Raw genomic sequence first — 17,990 nt, forward strand, 5'->3', positions numbered from 1 at the left:
TATATCTGCCCCCTTTTCTTGCGGGTGATCCAGGCATTTATTTCACTCTAATTGTACATTTTTTAACACATAGACGGGTCTTATTTTCCCTCTACAGTATGGGCTTATTAAGTACCCAGGGCCACTGGAACATCTTTCTGTATTTAGCATGCAGCATCACTCTTTTCATGGGGATTACAGTTTGTGGTATTGTGTTTTCTCTTTTTTCTATTGCAGCTCCCGGGCCTCCGTCCCGATGTCGCGATGCGAGGGTTGCTAGGCAACAGGCCGGCAACACAGCAGGTTGCCGGGCGACGGAATTACAATGACGCGCCCGAGTGCGCCACCCCACGTCATCTTCCGGCGCCATCGGACAAGCGTGGACGGAGAAGCGGGAACTGCTCTGCACGGTGTGTGGCGGGTCTCTGTCCTTAAATAGGGTGAGTATGGTCTTATTTCTTTTCTTTTCTTTCACCTACACCTTGACAAAGGGGTTGGAATCCCCGAAACGTTGGTGGGGCGCGGGTGCGTCATGTAACTGAATTCTCAAATACAAATCTTTCCAAGCAAAAGACCCTGAGTGCCGCAGTTTTTGTCCTCTGTATCAGCATTTACTCTGGGGGCACCGGGGCAGCTATTTAAACGGAGGGAGTGCCGGTCTTTGGACTATTGTATGTATGTATGTATGTGTATATATATATATATATATATATTTATATATATATATATATATATATATATATATAATATATCCCAATTTCTTCAGTCCACATAAAGCAGGTAGAGAAAAAGACCAGCACACCACCACTAAAATTTTCACGTATTTCTTATGCAATAACAAAAAAAAGTATCCATCAAAGTTAAGAGCAGCATTATAGCAAGTGCTTCTGAAGTTCAAAGGAGATAAGCATGTTACTTATCATGTCCTCGCAGGGACCTGAGCACAGGTTGTGCCTCAGCAGCCCGACAGACGTTTCGGTGGTCTCCCACCTTCCTCAATAGCCTCACAAATAAAGTGCATAGTGCTGTGCTTATAAACGGTAGGGCTCCTGTCATTAGCTCTACAATCCCCCACATCTACGTACATCGTTACTCAACTGTGCTCACACATCATCAGCTCCATTACGAATGTAATGCCCGGCACTCGCGGCAGTGAACCGCATGCCGTAGCCGCTGGAACGCATATCCAGTCCCATTTTACTTTGCGGCTCGGTCGTCATGGTGACCCACTAGCCGGACTCTGCTGGAACGCATATCCGGAAACTCCAGTGCATCGCACATCCTGTGATATTTAAATAAGTATATACCGCAATTTCAAGGCTGTTAAACATGTGCCCGAGTAAACCGGATTTAAAATAAAGGGAATCCTGGTGATGACATACAGGTTGATTAGGCTTATTTAAGCACATTTTATTATCCAACCTGTAGCATTCCTCAATATGGATCCCTATACTAATACGCAGCGACTCGAGCACATAGAGTATGTAAACCCATCAAAAGGGACACTAGCCCCACTGCAGGTAATAGTTAAAATACATAATAATGTTACTGTATAAGGTTCACAGTAATAGTTAAGATACATAATAATGTTACTGTATAAGGTTCACATAACTGAAGCATGATAGATTGGGGAGCTCTCGATGGTACAATGAACAGACAATGGAAGATCATCTATGCCTGACAGGCACCACAATTACCATTCACATGAATGTGCAAACAAATCTTACTCTCCCATAACCATACATAAATATACATATATGCAAAACAGGTTGCCTTCTAAATTGGTAACACTATAGAACAGCCTCCACACAAGCAGATCAATATATTGATGGAGTAATAATACTAGTATAAACCACGCAGGCAGCACTCAAGTCAAGCACATCACAATATGCTAATTCACAAGAATACATTAAAATTCAGTCCTTCATTAAGGCAATCCGGAGAGACGGAATTAAACTTATAAATACGTTCACATTCTCATTGGAGTAGCTTCTTGTGTCGATCCCCACCCCTCTTAAGGGGTTTAATTTGATCCAAGGGTGTAAATTTAAAGTCCTTTTATAGTGTGCTTGGCTTCAAAAAAATGGCTGGCTACAGGTGGTGTGCTGGGATCGATCTTAAACATCGCTTTTTTAATAGATGATCGATGCATTGCAATGCATTCCTTTAGCATCCGCATTGTTTTGCAAACATAGATCAATTGACAAGGACAGATGATTAAATACACAACATATTTACTGTCACACGTCATATAGTGTTTAAGCGTGTGTTTCGCTCCTGTCTTGGGATCAGTAAAAGAGTCCCCTGTTAGAAGATGTTGACAATTGGCACAGCCACTGCATCGATAGGATCCATTCTTCAAGGAAAGCCACGTACTGCGATTTACTGTCGGGCTGCTATCAGAAAAAGTGACTTGATCTTTAAGATTTCTGGTCCTCTTATAGGCAAATAGTGGCTTTGTTTGACAGAGCATACCCATTGTTGGATTGATCTTTTATGTGCCAATGTTTTGCAACAGTCTCGTAAATGTTTTGAAGAAATAGAGAATGTGCTAGGAAAAATTAATCAATTTATTTCTTTATCTGTTTCTTTATTCTCCAGTAGTGTTTCTCTCTTAAACAATGTACATTTCTCTATTGCATTTGCAACATCATCCTTATTATAGCCCCTCTGAATAAAATTTTCTCCCATTCATGCCAACTTTAGATTTAGCCACTTCCAAATCCCTTCGTCTATAACTCTTCTCTAGAAATTTATTGAACATAAGGTCTAAATTATCCATAATGTCCTCCATAAAACTACAAATGTGGTGTGTTCTAATGGGAATATGGTAGTCCTCATCTAGTAGAAACAGGATGATAACTACTAAACCTGAACATGGTGTTGCGGTCAGTGGCTTTAAAAAAATAGAGATGTCTCTAATATACCGTTTTTTAAAAGTAATTCACACATCCAAAAATTCACAGTGTCAGGGTCTATTGTAAATGTAAGTTTAGCAGGCAATCAGATGCATTGTGGTGTTCAATAAGATTAGAAAACAATTCTTTACCGCCTGTCCAAACAATAAAAAAGATTGTCTATGTGTCTTTGATAAACTAAGTTGTTTGACGACCTCATTATCCATGAAAAATAGTTGTTTCTCTACTGTATGCATATAGGCATAAGATGGGGCCACACCGGACCCCATTGCACAACCTGCTAGCTGTAGGAAAAACCTTTTTGTCAACATACTGTAGAAGTCATTTCTAGTAAGTACTAAATGTAATAATTTCAAAAGATCTCCACACTAGGACCAGCATATAAAATATTGTTTTCAGTAAGCGATTGTGTGGTTTTCATTCCCTCCTCGTGTTGGATTCGAGTTTATAAATGGTTCAGTAGGTAAACTGTCAAACAGAAGCAAAAGTGATGTGTCTTTAAGATAAGTAAAAGTACTTTGTATGCACAGCTGCAATAGAGAATCGAGATTTGGGTTGTTAAAACGAGCCGCGGACCAAAATAATATGACGACCCCGGCGGTGAATGTTGATTTTTATGTACCTTAGGCAAGGTATACAGTAAACGGAACAATAGGGTATGTAACCATTTAATGCTTTAACCAAATCATCACAAATGCTTGTAGAATTCACTGCCTGCTGCAAAAATAACTCAAGTTCACTTTTGTAACATACGGTAGGATAATTAGGAAGTAAAACATAAGGTATTATGATCAGACAACTGTCTCGTTATTTCCTTTTTGTAATCAATAACATTTTGGAAAACAACAGAACCACCTTTGTACGCATTGCGGACAACAGTGTCTTTACGTTTCTGGAGACTGTGCAAAGCAGATCATTTGCCTCTAGTCAGATTAGAGTACACTGTCTCAGGTTGTCGAAGAATCAAATCAGTAGAGTTCTAACATCCTATTGAAAGTTTTAATATATGGACTGTTAGAAACAAGCTCAGTCTAAAGGGCCCCATACACTTCTGCGACATGTCCGTCTGACATGTCGCAGGCAATCACTCCGGCATGCTGTCCTTTTGTGTATCTTGGGCGATCCCAGCCATGCCTGCGGAATCGGACGTGATTGAATCTGGAGGATCTGATCCGATGCTCATGGGAACGCGCATCAGATCGGAATCCCCTCCAAAATGCCCGATTTCATCCGATATACCGGGTCGAATGCCCGGAATCGGATATTATCGTCCTAGTGTATCGGGCCCTTAACAGTGAGGTTGTAATGATCGCAGCTGTACAGGAATAGAAGATGAATTCATAACCTGTATTGGGGATTGTTGTTTCCTGAAATATTACTTAGGGGGGTATCCAGTTAGCCATGGGTAATTACCGTGGTTAATTATCTCACCGGGGGCTATCCAGTTAGCCCCGACAAGCTGCTGCTCAGGCAGGTGAAACCAAATACCTGGAAACAGCCCAGTTTCCACCTGAAAACTGGGCATTTCTACCGAAAACACGTAGGTTTCACTGAGACCATATTCTCTTTTTTTTTTTTTTTTCTTTTTTTTACAGGTGACCAAATTGGATAACCTGCAAAAAAACAAAACAAAACAAAACAAATGCGAGTGATAAATCGGGAGCGAAAGACTGAAATTTTTCTCACCTGGTGTATCTTCATCTGCAACTGGATACCCCCATTAGGCTTTAATTGATGTGAAAGTTTATAAGACTCTACTTTAATACAGAAAGAGTCGGGTGGTAAAACCAGCAAATATCTGTACTCGATATACTGTATTCTGCTACAGTTAAAGGCGTTGATGATAAATTGAAAACAATTTTTTTTTTTTTTTAATTTTTTGCTGTGGTGGTCTCTTTCCTCCTTTGCCTCTCACATTGACCTCCGCGTCTTTCGGTCAGCGGCAGTCCCGGACACTTGAGCCCGAGTAGTCACAATTCAAGGGACAAAATGTTTGCGGCGTACAGACTGAGGCACTGATTAATCACTGGCAGACATGGTGGAGTCATGTAATATGTGGGTGGTCCCTTATTGTGACAGAATCTCACTTGCTGGGAAAATTGTGGTTTTCGGGACGATTCACCAGACAGCCAGTTACATACTTTGTGCTGTGTATAAATTTTTCACCTTACGTAGTTTAGCTTGTTTATACTTAATTAAGTGATCTGTCGAGCCAGTTGGTACTTGTGTCAGATATTCAGCATAACTAGACAATCATCTGAGTGGACTGAGTACCGCTTGGTCTTATGTACAAAATCCTCCGACTAACTGCTACCACTGTCCGGGACCTGCACCACGCACTGGGACACCGTCGGACCAAACTATCAGGCAGCGCGGATTGGAGGATAAAAGCCACATCACAGGACCACACCCCTACACTTCCAGTAACATGAGCCTGTTTTATACCAAGAATATTTCTATATCATTAAACAATTGTTTCTCAACAAGCTGTTTTTGTTGTTTTGGTTAAAAACAACCCACTCATTTAACAGGCGCATCTATCTAAATATCCCCATAACTTGATAGAAGACAGCTAATTAACTAAATGCAAACACTTATACCAAGCTGTCTAACGGTGATAAATTAAGTATGTCCACTCACATATTATATTGTAGGTATATTCTAAATAAAAACGTATTACTGTGCTATGAGGATAGCAATTTGGCAGAAGGATTTTTTGTAATATGGGACAGCTTGTTGAGAAACAATTGTAATGATATAGAAGTGTTCTCTGTATAAAACAGGCTGTCATGTCACAAGACCAGCCCTCTGACGAAGTCTTGTGACGAAACGCATAGGGACGTGGTCCTGTGATGTGGCTTTCATCCTCTCTCACACTGTCAGAAGCCAATTAACCTATCATCAGTAAGTTTTATGGAGTGTGGGAGGAAACGGGAGCACCCAGAGAGGACACACACACTCCACACAGATAGGGTCGGGAATTGAACTCATGACCGTAGTGCTATAAAACACTAATGCTAACCACTGTTCCATAAATGTCACTTGGGCTCTAAGCCCTTTTAATAGACCGCGTATGTTTTGTTTACAGGGGATTTCTTTCATTATGTAATACATGTTTAAAGCCAATATGGTTAGTAGTGCACCTGTTAGTTTTGTAATGAATGTTACGGCAAGAGCGACAATACAACAGATTATCATAATAAGGGATCACAATCCTAGTGATGGTAAAAAAAGCTTGGTATTGATTAATAATGGTTAAAATTAAATATAATGATTAAAAGATTAGTAATGGTGACTGTGTGCAATAGGAGTACTGTCCCTGCATCTCATCTTTTATGTCTGTTTCACACCCAGGCAGTTCCATAGTTACTCAGAAACAATCATCAAGGACATACTGGTCCCTAACCTGAAGTGGCAGGCTGGGAGGACGGCAGGAGCCATTCGCACCATTGCTGTTTCCTGCCTCTGGGTACTCTTCCAGAGTGATGTTCTATCCCCTCAAGAGGTACAGTATAACCCACGATCTCAATGCAAGAGTTCCTTTCTATGCTCAGTAGTAGCTAGGAAGAATAATTATAATATATTTCTAGTGTACACTCTATTTATCTTTTGTGTTGAATCAGTTGGTGCTGTCTGTTTACTATTGGTATGCTTTGAAGCACCAACATGCTTTTCGGGTATAAATCAGACCTGATCTCAGCAGCAAAATTGGTCTCTAAGGGGCAAAACCATGTGCACTGCAGGGGTGGCAGATATAACATGTACAGAGAAATTTAGATTTGGGTGGGTTATTTTGTTTCTGTGCAGGGTAAATAATGGCTGCTTTATTTTTACACTGCAGTTTAGATTTCAGTTTGAACACACCCCACCCAAATCTAACTCTTTGCACATGTTATAACTGCCCCACCTGCAGTGCACATGGTTTTGCCCATTAGAGAACAATTTTGCTGCTGCGATCAGGTCTGAATTAGGCCCTTCATCCATTTAGGTAGGGAAGCATGAATGAATGCTAGAGATAGGTGGCCTTATGCAACCTGTAGACAGGGTTCAAATAGGACCAGTGTGAATTTGTTAAGTGCAGGTCTACTAATATTTCTGGTGTGATTGTTTTATGGGAGCAAACATGATATAGCTCCTGCAGTTCTTGCTTTCGTGCGAGAAAAAGAAAACCGCACTAAACAATCAGGCTGGTGATTCAAAGTCGTACATTGCATACTCGCAAATACGTACAGATCTCCAACCATCTACAGTATGCAACCACACTGCCCATATTCATCCACTCAGTGGTCGAAGTGGGAATTTTGATGTTGGGGAATGGAAATTTAAAGGGATTAGGTGTACTGTTCTATGCACATTTTATGGTGTACTGTTGTTTGCGTGTTAGGAAAGGGGGTCGTGAGGCACGCAGGAGTGGTATGGTGGGTAAGAAAACTAACTGGAATCTGCTGTTACTCACTAGTTGCTTCTGTAACTCCGCCGAGGAGGAGTCTGTCTGCTGCATTAAATTAGCGTCGGTCTGGTCACTGAGCCTTGTACAGGTGCCAGACTGCCAATGGAGTGGAGAGGGATCTGGAGGAGCGATGAAGAGGGGAGCAGTGGGTGGCAGTAAATGCCAGCTACACAAACAATCAGCCAGAATGAGGGGCAACTGTCTGGGTACTGCAGTGCAGAGTCAGACCTTCCAGCAGGCGGGCATAGGCGGCACTGCAATCCAGTAATTACTCAGGCGGACGGTGGCACAATAAAACATAGTGCAAGGTTGTTCTGCAGCCACTGGGTGGGAGGTGAGGGGTTCCGTGGCTTGCCCGATCACTGCTGGCCTCAGTAATCGGTACTCACGGGAAGGAAGAGAAGCCATGGCTGCTTAAAAAAGAATTCAGTACTTGAAGTGCTGGAATGATATACCGTTGTATACCAGCACACTTCAAGCACTGCTTAGAATGATAGGTGATACATAGTCAGACAGACATAAGCTGCTGGGCCTGCCCCTGTATGCTATATGTAATACCGGTCATACAGCACACACTCACACAGACACTGACACTGTCCTTCCCATGATCTGTGTCCCTTGACTCCCTGCATGCTATACACACATGCTGCTGTTTATGTGACTCTTCCAGTTCCCTGTCCCGCACATCCAGCTGTTGCCGGCAGGGTCACAGTATCCCGGGTCTCTGTGCCGGGGAATAGGAATGCCGCCATGGGCTGCCCGGTCACTGCTGGCCACAGTGATCGAGACTCAAAGAAGAATAAAGAATAATTCAGTGCGTGAAGTGGCGGTATGACATAACGTTGTATACCGGCACACTGTGAGCACTGCATCCGCATATTAAAGTTCCCATCATCACCATCAGTGTGCATTTAAACCAGCCCTATACCTGGTGCAGGAGTTCAGACAGATTTCTGCGTACACTCACCTCTGAATAGCCCACAAGTCCACCTGCACGCCAGTAGCTGCCCAGCTACACCCACTCAGCCACTAGAGGAGATGCGTCTGCCTGTGACTCGCTCGCAGTTGCATGTGTGTGTGCACGGTGGCTAAAAATCCCAAGCTCATTCATTAGCAGTAGGACGTGTGCCTGGAATGTCTAGTGGTTTATCAGGCGGCTGCAGATGGGTATGAAATCCCTTTTTTTATTTGACATATTCATTTTTAATTTGAAGTATTCATGTTTGAGATTACTATTTGTTTTAGTGGAATACTTTAAACGTAATAAACTTGTGTCTGACTTGATCATGGGTCTGGAAAACATAGCTTATTACTTTTGTTATCCATTTTATTAAGTTTTTTTTTTTAAATTCAATAATTTTTATTTGAGTTTTGATTTTGCATTAACAACTTACATACAAGACAAACCTAAGACTACAAACATACCCAGATTACACAGAAACAGCTGTACATTCACAGGGCACATGGAACAACCAATGGATAACATATTGCATAAAACACACAGTCGCAGCTCGTCGGCGTCTGGGCGTGGTATACCCAAACACATCACTATCCATAGTAGCAGAAGCATAGCACAGTAAGCGCAGTATATTGAAACATAGCGTAGCACCGCCGGCCGCAAGGGCACCCACCCCCAAAACATCCCAGACTAAAAGAAAAGAAAAAAGAAAAGAAAGGGGGTGCAAGTCTAAACATTATCTATCCCGAAAATATCTAGATTCCAACCACCTGCCCCATATTGTGAATAATTTCTTCTCCACCTTCCTAGCCAGGAACACAAATTTGTCGTGTGCAATAGTTTCATTGACCAGGGATATCCAAGCCTTAGGTGCCGGGGCCTCAGCAGCCAGCCACAGCCGGGCTATGCAGACCCTAGCCAGGGCGCATAGATTGATGACATATCGCCTGCTGGACGGATCTAGAGCCTCCTCGTCCACAACCAGCAATGTACACAGCACAGGCGTACATATAGAAGAGGGAATACCGGTATCAATTATGGTGCGTATAACAACCTTCCAGAACAGAGACACGCTAGGGCACACCCAGAGCAGATGCCAAAAGTCAGCACCCATGGCTCCACACTAAGGGCACCGTGAACTGTGAGATCCCCCAATATGTGTTAGCCTCACCGGGGTCATATACACCCTATGCAGAATATATAGTTGTATTTGCTGGTATCTGACAGATGAAGTGGAGATCCGATGGGATCCCAAGGCAGTGTTCCACGCGTCATCGGATAGCACACCTATATCCGACTCCCATCTACCCCGAAGACAAGTCAGAGGGTCGCCATGGTGCATCTGAAGAATACGACCATATATCTTCGAGACCAAGTGTCCCGAGTCCAGTGTTCGCAGCATTAATTTGACCGGGGAATCAACAAGGACCGGAGGGCCATTCGGAAACTGGGCGGCCAGAGCGTGTCTCAGCTGAAGGAAACGAAAAAAAAACCCAGAGGGGACATTGTGTGCCTGTTGGAGTTGTTGGAATGAGTTAAGGGTCCCATCGCTATATAAATGGCCTAAAAAATACACTCCCCAGTGTCCCCAGACCTCCCGGACCTGAAGCCGGCACAGCTCCGGCAGCCCGTGAGCATTATCCAGTGGGGTATCGGGATCAACACCGTGGCCTCGCATCACAGAGTGCACCAATTTCCATATTAGGATGGATTGTTTAATCAGTGGCAATGAGGACATTTTGACGCTACCGCAAAGGAGTAGCTGTAACGGGGAGCCACCGGGATAGTCATGGCGCATCATCAGCGAGTGCAAGGCCAGGGCATCAAGGTCGCCAACCCACTCCCAGACATGTGCTAGCTGTGCTGCATAGTAATAAAAACGGAAGTTGGGGAGGGCCAGACCCCCCAGTTCCCGTGACCTGGTCAGGGTATCCAGTCTCAGACGCGCCCGCCTGCTAGCCCACACCAGGGAGGAAAGCAACCCATTTATTTGTTTAAAAATCTTCTGCGGAATATAAACGGGAGAGTGCTGCAGGACATACAGGAGTTTGGGCTGAAAAACCATTTTAACCATGTTAACCCTTCCCGTAACCGTTAAAGGTAACTTCCCCCAGGCCTTCACCTGGGTACGGAGATACGTAATTTGAGGAGTGATATTCAGGGGGGAGAATTTCTGAGGATCATTAGACACCCAGATGCCCAGATATTTGAAGGAGTCCACCCACCGCAGCGGGAGAGTTACTAACGGGGCGTAGGGAACTTCACCCTGAAGTGGGGTGATAGAGGATTTCTCCCAATTAATCAGGAGCCCAGAGTATCGCCCAAATCCAGTAATAACTTCTAAAATCTTAGGCATAGACTCAGCATAGCGATCCACAAACATCAAAATATCATCGGCGTATAAGGCCACCTTATCCTCACGGGCACCCACTTTAAAGCCATAGATCCCCACATCCGCCCTCAGGAGGCACGCAAGGGGCTCAATGGCCATGGCAAACAGAGTAGGAGATAGTGGGCAACCCTGTCGTGTACCCCTAGATAGGGGAAAGGAGTGGGATACAAAGCCATTTACCGCAACCCTCGCCGAAGGAGAGGAATACAGTAATTGAACATATTTAATAAAGTTTGGGCCTATGCCAAATCTGCGCATAACTTCCCACAAATAATCCCACTCCACAGAATCAAAAGCCTTAGCGGCATCTAAAGAGACGACTATGGAGGAGGAGGGGTCCCTATGGGGAATCTGTAGGAGGGTATACAGACGTCTAAGATTAATGGAAGTCGATTTAGTGGGCATAAATCCCGTCTGATCCGGATGTATTATATGGGAAATAACTGCATTTAATCTGCCCGCCAACACCTTGGCCAAAATTTTAATATCAGTGGGTAAGAGGGATATAGGGCGATAGGACTCGACTCTCCTAAGATCCTTGTCAGGTTTGGGGAGAACCACAATCACTGCCTCCGCCATGGACGGAGGGAGAGATTCCTGTGTGAAGATTTGGCTATACAACTCAAGTAGACGAGGGACAAAGAAATCCAAGTGATGCTTATAGACCTCGGAAGGTATGCCATCCATACCTGAGGCCTTCCCACCAGGGGAGGCCTTCACGGCGGCCACAATTTCATCAGAGGAGATAGGCGCCTCTAACATCATTTTATTAAGTTTTATATACTGCTTGTTTAGCACGGTCTGCTTTTTTCTCACGTCCTGTTTTTCCTATTGGTGAGTTACTCTACCAATTTACAGCGCTCGCCTTCACTCACTAATACTCTCTCTGCATCTCTGGGTCTTTTCCTGGTTTGCTTGATGAGAGTTCCCCATTCCTTTTTTAAGATCATTTCAGTTAGAGATGGCTGGGCTCCAGATCAGCGCTGTGCCCTTCATCTGGCAAAATAATCTCACACATGTAAACCAACTCATGTTTGTGAAGCCATTGGGAAATTACAGCTAGGACAGGGCTCATTGGTACCATATCTGTTCAGCTGCAGGACCCAGTCAGTTTCTGTTACCATCTCTGCATCCCCTGTGGTGGTCACAGTCGGATGAGCTTGGAGTGGGACCGCTTTTGCTGCCAGCAGCTGCCTTAGGGTTTCCACAATGCCTGCTTGTCTCCACCTACCACTGTCTCTGCTGATTCTAACCGTAATATGTCGCCCGTTGGCTGATTTATATAGTGGTTGATGATGATGCTGTTGCCCTACAATAGCTATACACACTTTGTGTCAGCAGCTACAAAGTTTTGTTACATTACTTTATGTATAACTAGTATTTGTATCCCATCAGATGACGTGTCGCCAATGTCTTTCTCTCACCCCATCACCCGTCCGCAAACTGTATGCTGTTTAGTACACATGAAGGTAGCACGTGGCCGGGTGCGGGGGATAAAAATGATGTCTTTACACAGACACATAGTGTGCACATTAGGGTTGACGTGCACCAGTATGATATCATAAGTTTTATAGACTAGCTTTGCCACACCACCTCAGAGTGTAAGCACATGTGGTCAGGTCCATCTTCACCTTCTTTTCCATTTCTTTCTGATTTGATATATTTATATAAGCACACAGCTAAGTGATATTTTTGCTGATTGAATAGATGATGATGATGATGATAGATTGGACACAAGATTCAAAGTAGGATGGAATCAAGTTTTACTTGGAATATGACACCCTAAACAAACTAACTGACCTTATGCATGAATTTCTCATTCAGTGTTCCGCTGACTGTGCTGATCATTGCTTTATATATCATTGCTTTGTACAGGTTGAGTATCCCTTATCCAAAATGCTTGGGACCAGAGGCATTTTGGATATCGGATATTTCCGTATTTTGGAATAATTGCATACCATAATGATATATCATGGCGATGGGACCCAAGTCTAAGCACAGAATGCATTTATGTTACATATACACCTTATACACACAGCCTGAAGGTAATTTTAGCCAATATTTTTTATACCTTTGTGCATTCAACAAAGTGTGTGTACATTCACACAATTCATTTATGTTTCATATACACCTTATACACTCAGCCTGAAGGTCATTTAATACAATACTTTTAATAACTTTGTGTATATAACAAAGTTTGTGTATATTGAGCCATCAAAAAAACAAAGGTTTCACTATCTCACTTACTCAAAAAAGTCCGTATTTCGGAATATTCTGTATTTCGGAATATTTGGATATGGGATACTCAACCTGTATCACTGCACTGCATTTGGTTAGAAAATTGGGGCATGTGGAATAAACCTGGAACCATTTGCCTTCCAGGTCTACTTACAGAGGATTTCTTACATGATCAACCTAGTGTACAGTAAGGAAAAATGCATTCTGTGGGCCCTACAAAGCGTTGCAAGCTAGCACTCTCGACAAGCTGCTCGGTGGGCATTACTGAATGGCAAAAGGGTGGTTTTCGGATGGATCTCTTGCAGCAGAGATAGGACTGGTGCATGCTAGGGACAGGGTCGTCACAGAGATGCATAGGACTCTGCATGTGGGCAAATATATGCATGTAGTTCCATGCACACATCACAAGTGTAATTGTGGCCAAGTTGTGTACAGTTCTGTCTTATTATTGACACCACTGTTTATTTGCAGATTCTCCAGGTGGTGGACGTACTGATGCCCCAAGTGCTGGTTACTCTGGAAGAGGATTCAAAGATGAGCCGGCTGATGTCATGTCGCATTGTCAGGGCTCTCCTGGCAGTCAGTGAGCATCACTTGGATCCAGACAAGCTGAACAAGATTTACCCTGGTATGTGTGTTCTACCTGCGGCATGTGTGTATTATCTGGAGAAAGGTGTAAGAGAGGGACAGATATTTTATAGCTGCATATACAGTTTATGGCATTATGAGACATAACAGGGATGTTGAACATTTTCAACTACAGCTCCAGAACAGGTGTGGCACAATGTCTACATGTTGTGAACGTCAGCTTGTCAAATGATTGGCATGTTGACAGTGGGATTGCCATTTAGTGTAAGACCAACCATGAAATCACAGTTGTAAAGACTATGGGCAGATTATCTTAATTAGGCTGTTAATTACTCACCTTCCGAAGCCGTGTCTTCTGCATCCAGTGTCGTAAGCTATGTCTTTTGTAAGTATGTGAGTTGTGTGGAGTGTCTGTGAGCCCCCTTGGAAGATGGAGGGGAGACCACTGGGAGCCGCTGAGACCCCCAGAGAGGAGAGTATTTTTTTTATTATTTTTTTACATGTATTGGGGTTATCATCACTGAAAACTCTGCGACCATTTTTTTTTTATTGGATACCGTTTTTTTATTTATCGGGAGTGCGCATACACGCGGTAATCGAGAATCGGGCCCAAGGTTTTTTATCTCGCTAAACCTCGCTCCCAATTTCACTAAAGCTGGCTACACTGAGACGTTGTGTACCGGGACGATATGGTAGCCAGTGGGCCGACATCGTTACTGCACTAAACATCGGAACAATCTAATGAAGGATGGAACGATCACTGTTCCGTCCTTCATTAGCATACCCCATTTCGCTAGTGTTATCACTTGGTTGACTGGGCGACGTTGCTAGCGACCACGTGCACCCCCATATCAGGCAAACACACTGAACGATATGCCCAATATGTCGCTCCAATTCAGCCGGAAACTACATATCTGGCCGATATCGTCTCAGTGTGTACCCAGTTTAAAGGTGTGTAGACCTTTTATACCCACTGGACATTGTTCCATATAATGGAGCCCATAGCAATGCACAAAATAGAGCAATGGATGCACCACAAGCACAGAAATTAGTGTTGAGTATCCTAAATTACTGTAATAACACATTGCTATATATATAGTCTTCCACAAATGGTGAAGAAACACCCAACAGTAACCCAAGATTAGCAGAAAGTCACAGGAAAGATGAGCCTTGTGAACCACAAGATGGTACAGTAGTTATCCAGAGTATGTGATGTCTTTAACAGTTTATCTTTCAACACTATTTATCCTAACAGAGCTTATCAAGCGCCTCGATGATGCTTCTGATGAAGTTCGGATCACTGCTGCTAAAACGCTGAATCTGTGGTTTAAATGCATTGATGACCGATATGAGAGGACCACCTATAAGGGCCATCTGGAATTCTTATACCGGGGCCTCCTTGTACATCTTGATGATCCCGATACTAGTATCCAGACCACAGTACTAGGTGAGAGGGCTTCTTCTGTTCTATGTTTGGTGTAGTACATGTGTTATGGATTAGACACATGATGCAGGTGCACGGTGGACTTCTTATGTAGGTCTCCTATAACCTTTTATTATACTTAGTGTACCTATCACCTGCAAGGACTGCAGCCTGTCATATCTTTAGGATGCAATGTTATAGGGCCACATGTTTGTAGAGAGTGTTTGAAAGTTATTGCTAATAAGCCAGAAATAGCCTCTGTTTTATTTGGCCACTACAGACAGCATGAATGTTCATATGAAATGTTGAAAGGCCCCTAAAAGACCATTGGGAGAGAATTTAAGAATGCCTATTAGATCTAGCCTATCCACCACGTGGATCCACCTGATGATGTCATTAGCACAGCCTCCACCTGATGCTGTCATTAGCTCAGCCTCCACCTGATGATTTCATTAGTTCAGCCTCCACCTGATGCTGTCATTAGCTCAGCCTCCACCTGATGATGTCATTAGCTCAGCCTCCACCTGATGATGTCATTAGCTCAGCCTCCACCTGATGCTGTCATTAGCTCAGCCTCCACCTGATGATTTCATTAGTTCAGCCTCCACCTGATGCTGTCATTAGCTCAGCCTCCACCTGATGTCATTAGCTCAGCCTCCACCTGATGATGTCATTAGCTCAGCCTCCACCTGATGCTGTCATTAGCTCAGCCTCCACCTGATGCTGTCATTAGCACAGCCTCCACCTGATGCTGTCATTAGCTCAGCCTCCACCTGATGCTGTCATTAGCTCAGCCTCCACCTGATGCTGTCATTAGCACAGCCTCCACCTGATGCTGTCATTGGCTCAGCCTCCACCTGATGCTGTCATTGGCTCAGCCTCCACCTGATGCTGTCATTGGCTCAGCCTCCACCTGATGATGTCATTGGCTCAGCCTCCACCTGATGATGTCATTAGCTCAGCCTCCACCTGATGCTGTCATTAGCTCAGCCTCCACCTGATGCTGTCATTGGCTCAGCCTCCACCTGATGCTGTCATTGGCTCAGCCTCCACCTGATGCTGTCATTAGCACAGCCTCCACCTGATGCTGTCATTAGCACAGCCTCCACCTGATGCTGTCATTAGCTCAGCCTCCACCTGATGCTGTCATTGGCTCAGCCTCCACCTGATGCTGTCATTAGCACAGCCTCCACCTGATGCTGTCATTAGCACAGCCTCCACCTGATGCTGTCATTAGCACAGCGTTCCCTTTCTAAGTTTTGGTAGCCCTGAGCCCAGTACAGTGAAAGGGGAGAGATACAACCTTTAGGCTGGAGGACATGAATGTGTGCTGTCAGTCAGCATTTGGGTAATACACACGAATGTAGAAGTTATATTTTTTCTGCAATTAGATTATTCATCACTTGTGTTTCCCACCTGATCACAGTCATCCTGCTTTAAAGAGATTCCTACTCTTAAGCTCAATGATATTAATGAACTACCTTATATAATAAGAATAACAGTACTATTATGTGAGGAACCCACCCTAGGTCCTCGCTGTTTGATAACTGCAGTATTTATATGTGTGTCCCGTCACGCCTTTGAAGAACCATGCCAGGTGCTGCCCCTGCTCCGCCACCCAAACGCTGCAGCATGTCAGTCATTCAGTGGCTGCGAGCGATATTGCAAGACCCATTCTGAACATGCACCTGTGGAGACCCCACACCATCAGATTTGTACAGAAGCACTCCCACACAGGTCTGTTGTAGAGCTATAGACCACGTGTAATCATTTATAGACCACGTGTTTATTCCTGCAGCATCCCACCATTATATGTTAGCTGGATTCAGGTATGGAACATCTGTGGACTCTGTGAGACTGTTAGAAGCGCTACCGTTATGCCAGTAGAGGTTGTTATTTTTCGTCTTGTAAGTGCAAAATTGTATTCAATTTCTGTGTCTGTTGAAGACTGCTGCACTATTATCTTTATTTGTGTGCTTTCCCCTCCATTGCGGACCAAGCCTATGGAAGGGCAGCACATATATTGTTTCAGATACCCATCAAAGGGACTTGCCATATTGCAATCTATGAATTATCTGGAGCAGACGCAGAACCAATTCATCAAAAATAAAAAGCTCAGTATTTTTTATCTTTGTTGTGTGGCCCACGTTGTTTGTTATACGTCACTGTGGTGAAGTTGTCCCATGTACATGTTTAAACAAGGAAGCGCAAGGAATTACACACAGTCCCCTGTTTTTATTTGTATTTATTAGGGTGTTGGATGAACACCCAATCTGTGTGTCTTCCCAGCTGCATGTCCGGTTTCTCTAGCATCCATAAGGGATATTGGGGAAAACTAGTACGATGGGGTCCAAAAGAGCCAGTGCACTTTAAATTTCTTCAACTGGGTGTGCTGGCTCCTCCCCTCTATGCCCCCACAGGCTGTTTAGAAAAAAGTGCCCTCACAAGAGGATGCACACACTGCAGCTCCAGAGCGTTTTTTTCAATTTCTTTTAATCTTACATTTTTACGGTATGCTGTTTGGGCAACAGCATACCTGCACCGTGGGAGTTAGGGGGTGTGGGGGGATCACCGGCCTTTCGAGGTGCAGAGCCGCTTCCCCGCAGCAGGACCACCGTTCTGAGGGGTTGTTATTCAGCGGGGCACTGCACCTTGGCTGTCACAGCCACAGCACGCCGCACACCCCTAACGCTGCCTGAAGGTGACATCAATGGTGAGTACAAACCGGGGGCCCACTAGGAGGGTCCCTTGGTTCAAAGTGCGGCTGACCACGGGCTAAGATCCCCCGTGTAGAACTGACACAACAGGGCTTGACTAGCACTTGTGTGATGTTTTAAGGTTAAAAGAGACTTTTGCCAGTACAATATATGTAGTAACTCCGGCGGAGGGGGCGGAGCTACCTCAGAGCGGGACCGGAGGCGTTTTGGCGCTTTCCTCTGCTTACTGCAGCAGCAAACAGCGCACACAGCGCTTCCCGATCCTCAGACACGCTGGATATCTGGTTCAGGGTGTAGCAAAGGGGGAGAGCCGCTTGTGTACACTAT

At 44.2% G+C, this 17,990-nt stretch overlaps 1 protein-coding gene across 2 annotated transcripts in view; it reads left to right on the top strand.

The window, feature by feature from the left end:
- Nucleotides 1-17,990, top strand: part of DNAAF5 (dynein axonemal assembly factor 5) — a 241,225-nt gene that overhangs the window by 191,135 nt on the left and 32,100 nt on the right. Inside the window, exons 10-13 of one of the 2 annotated variants that reach the window (XM_063934514.1) lie at nt 6,252-6,402; nt 13,407-13,563; nt 14,779-14,970; nt 16,947-17,081. In XM_063934514.1, coding sequence (XP_063790584.1) covers nt 6,252-6,402; nt 13,407-13,563; nt 14,779-14,970; nt 16,947-17,056 — 610 coding nt within the window. In that variant the 3' untranslated portion in view covers nt 17,057-17,081. Of the gene's footprint in view, nt 1-6,251; nt 6,403-13,406; nt 13,564-14,778; nt 14,971-16,946; nt 17,082-17,990 lie in introns of those variants that run through there. The other variant, XM_063934513.1, reaches the window with a different exon arrangement.

The sequence above is a fragment of the Pseudophryne corroboree genome, chromosome 7 (genome assembly GCF_028390025.1).
Source record: "Pseudophryne corroboree isolate aPseCor3 chromosome 7, aPseCor3.hap2, whole genome shotgun sequence".
Classification (NCBI taxonomy): domain Eukaryota; kingdom Metazoa; phylum Chordata; class Amphibia; order Anura; family Myobatrachidae; genus Pseudophryne; species Pseudophryne corroboree.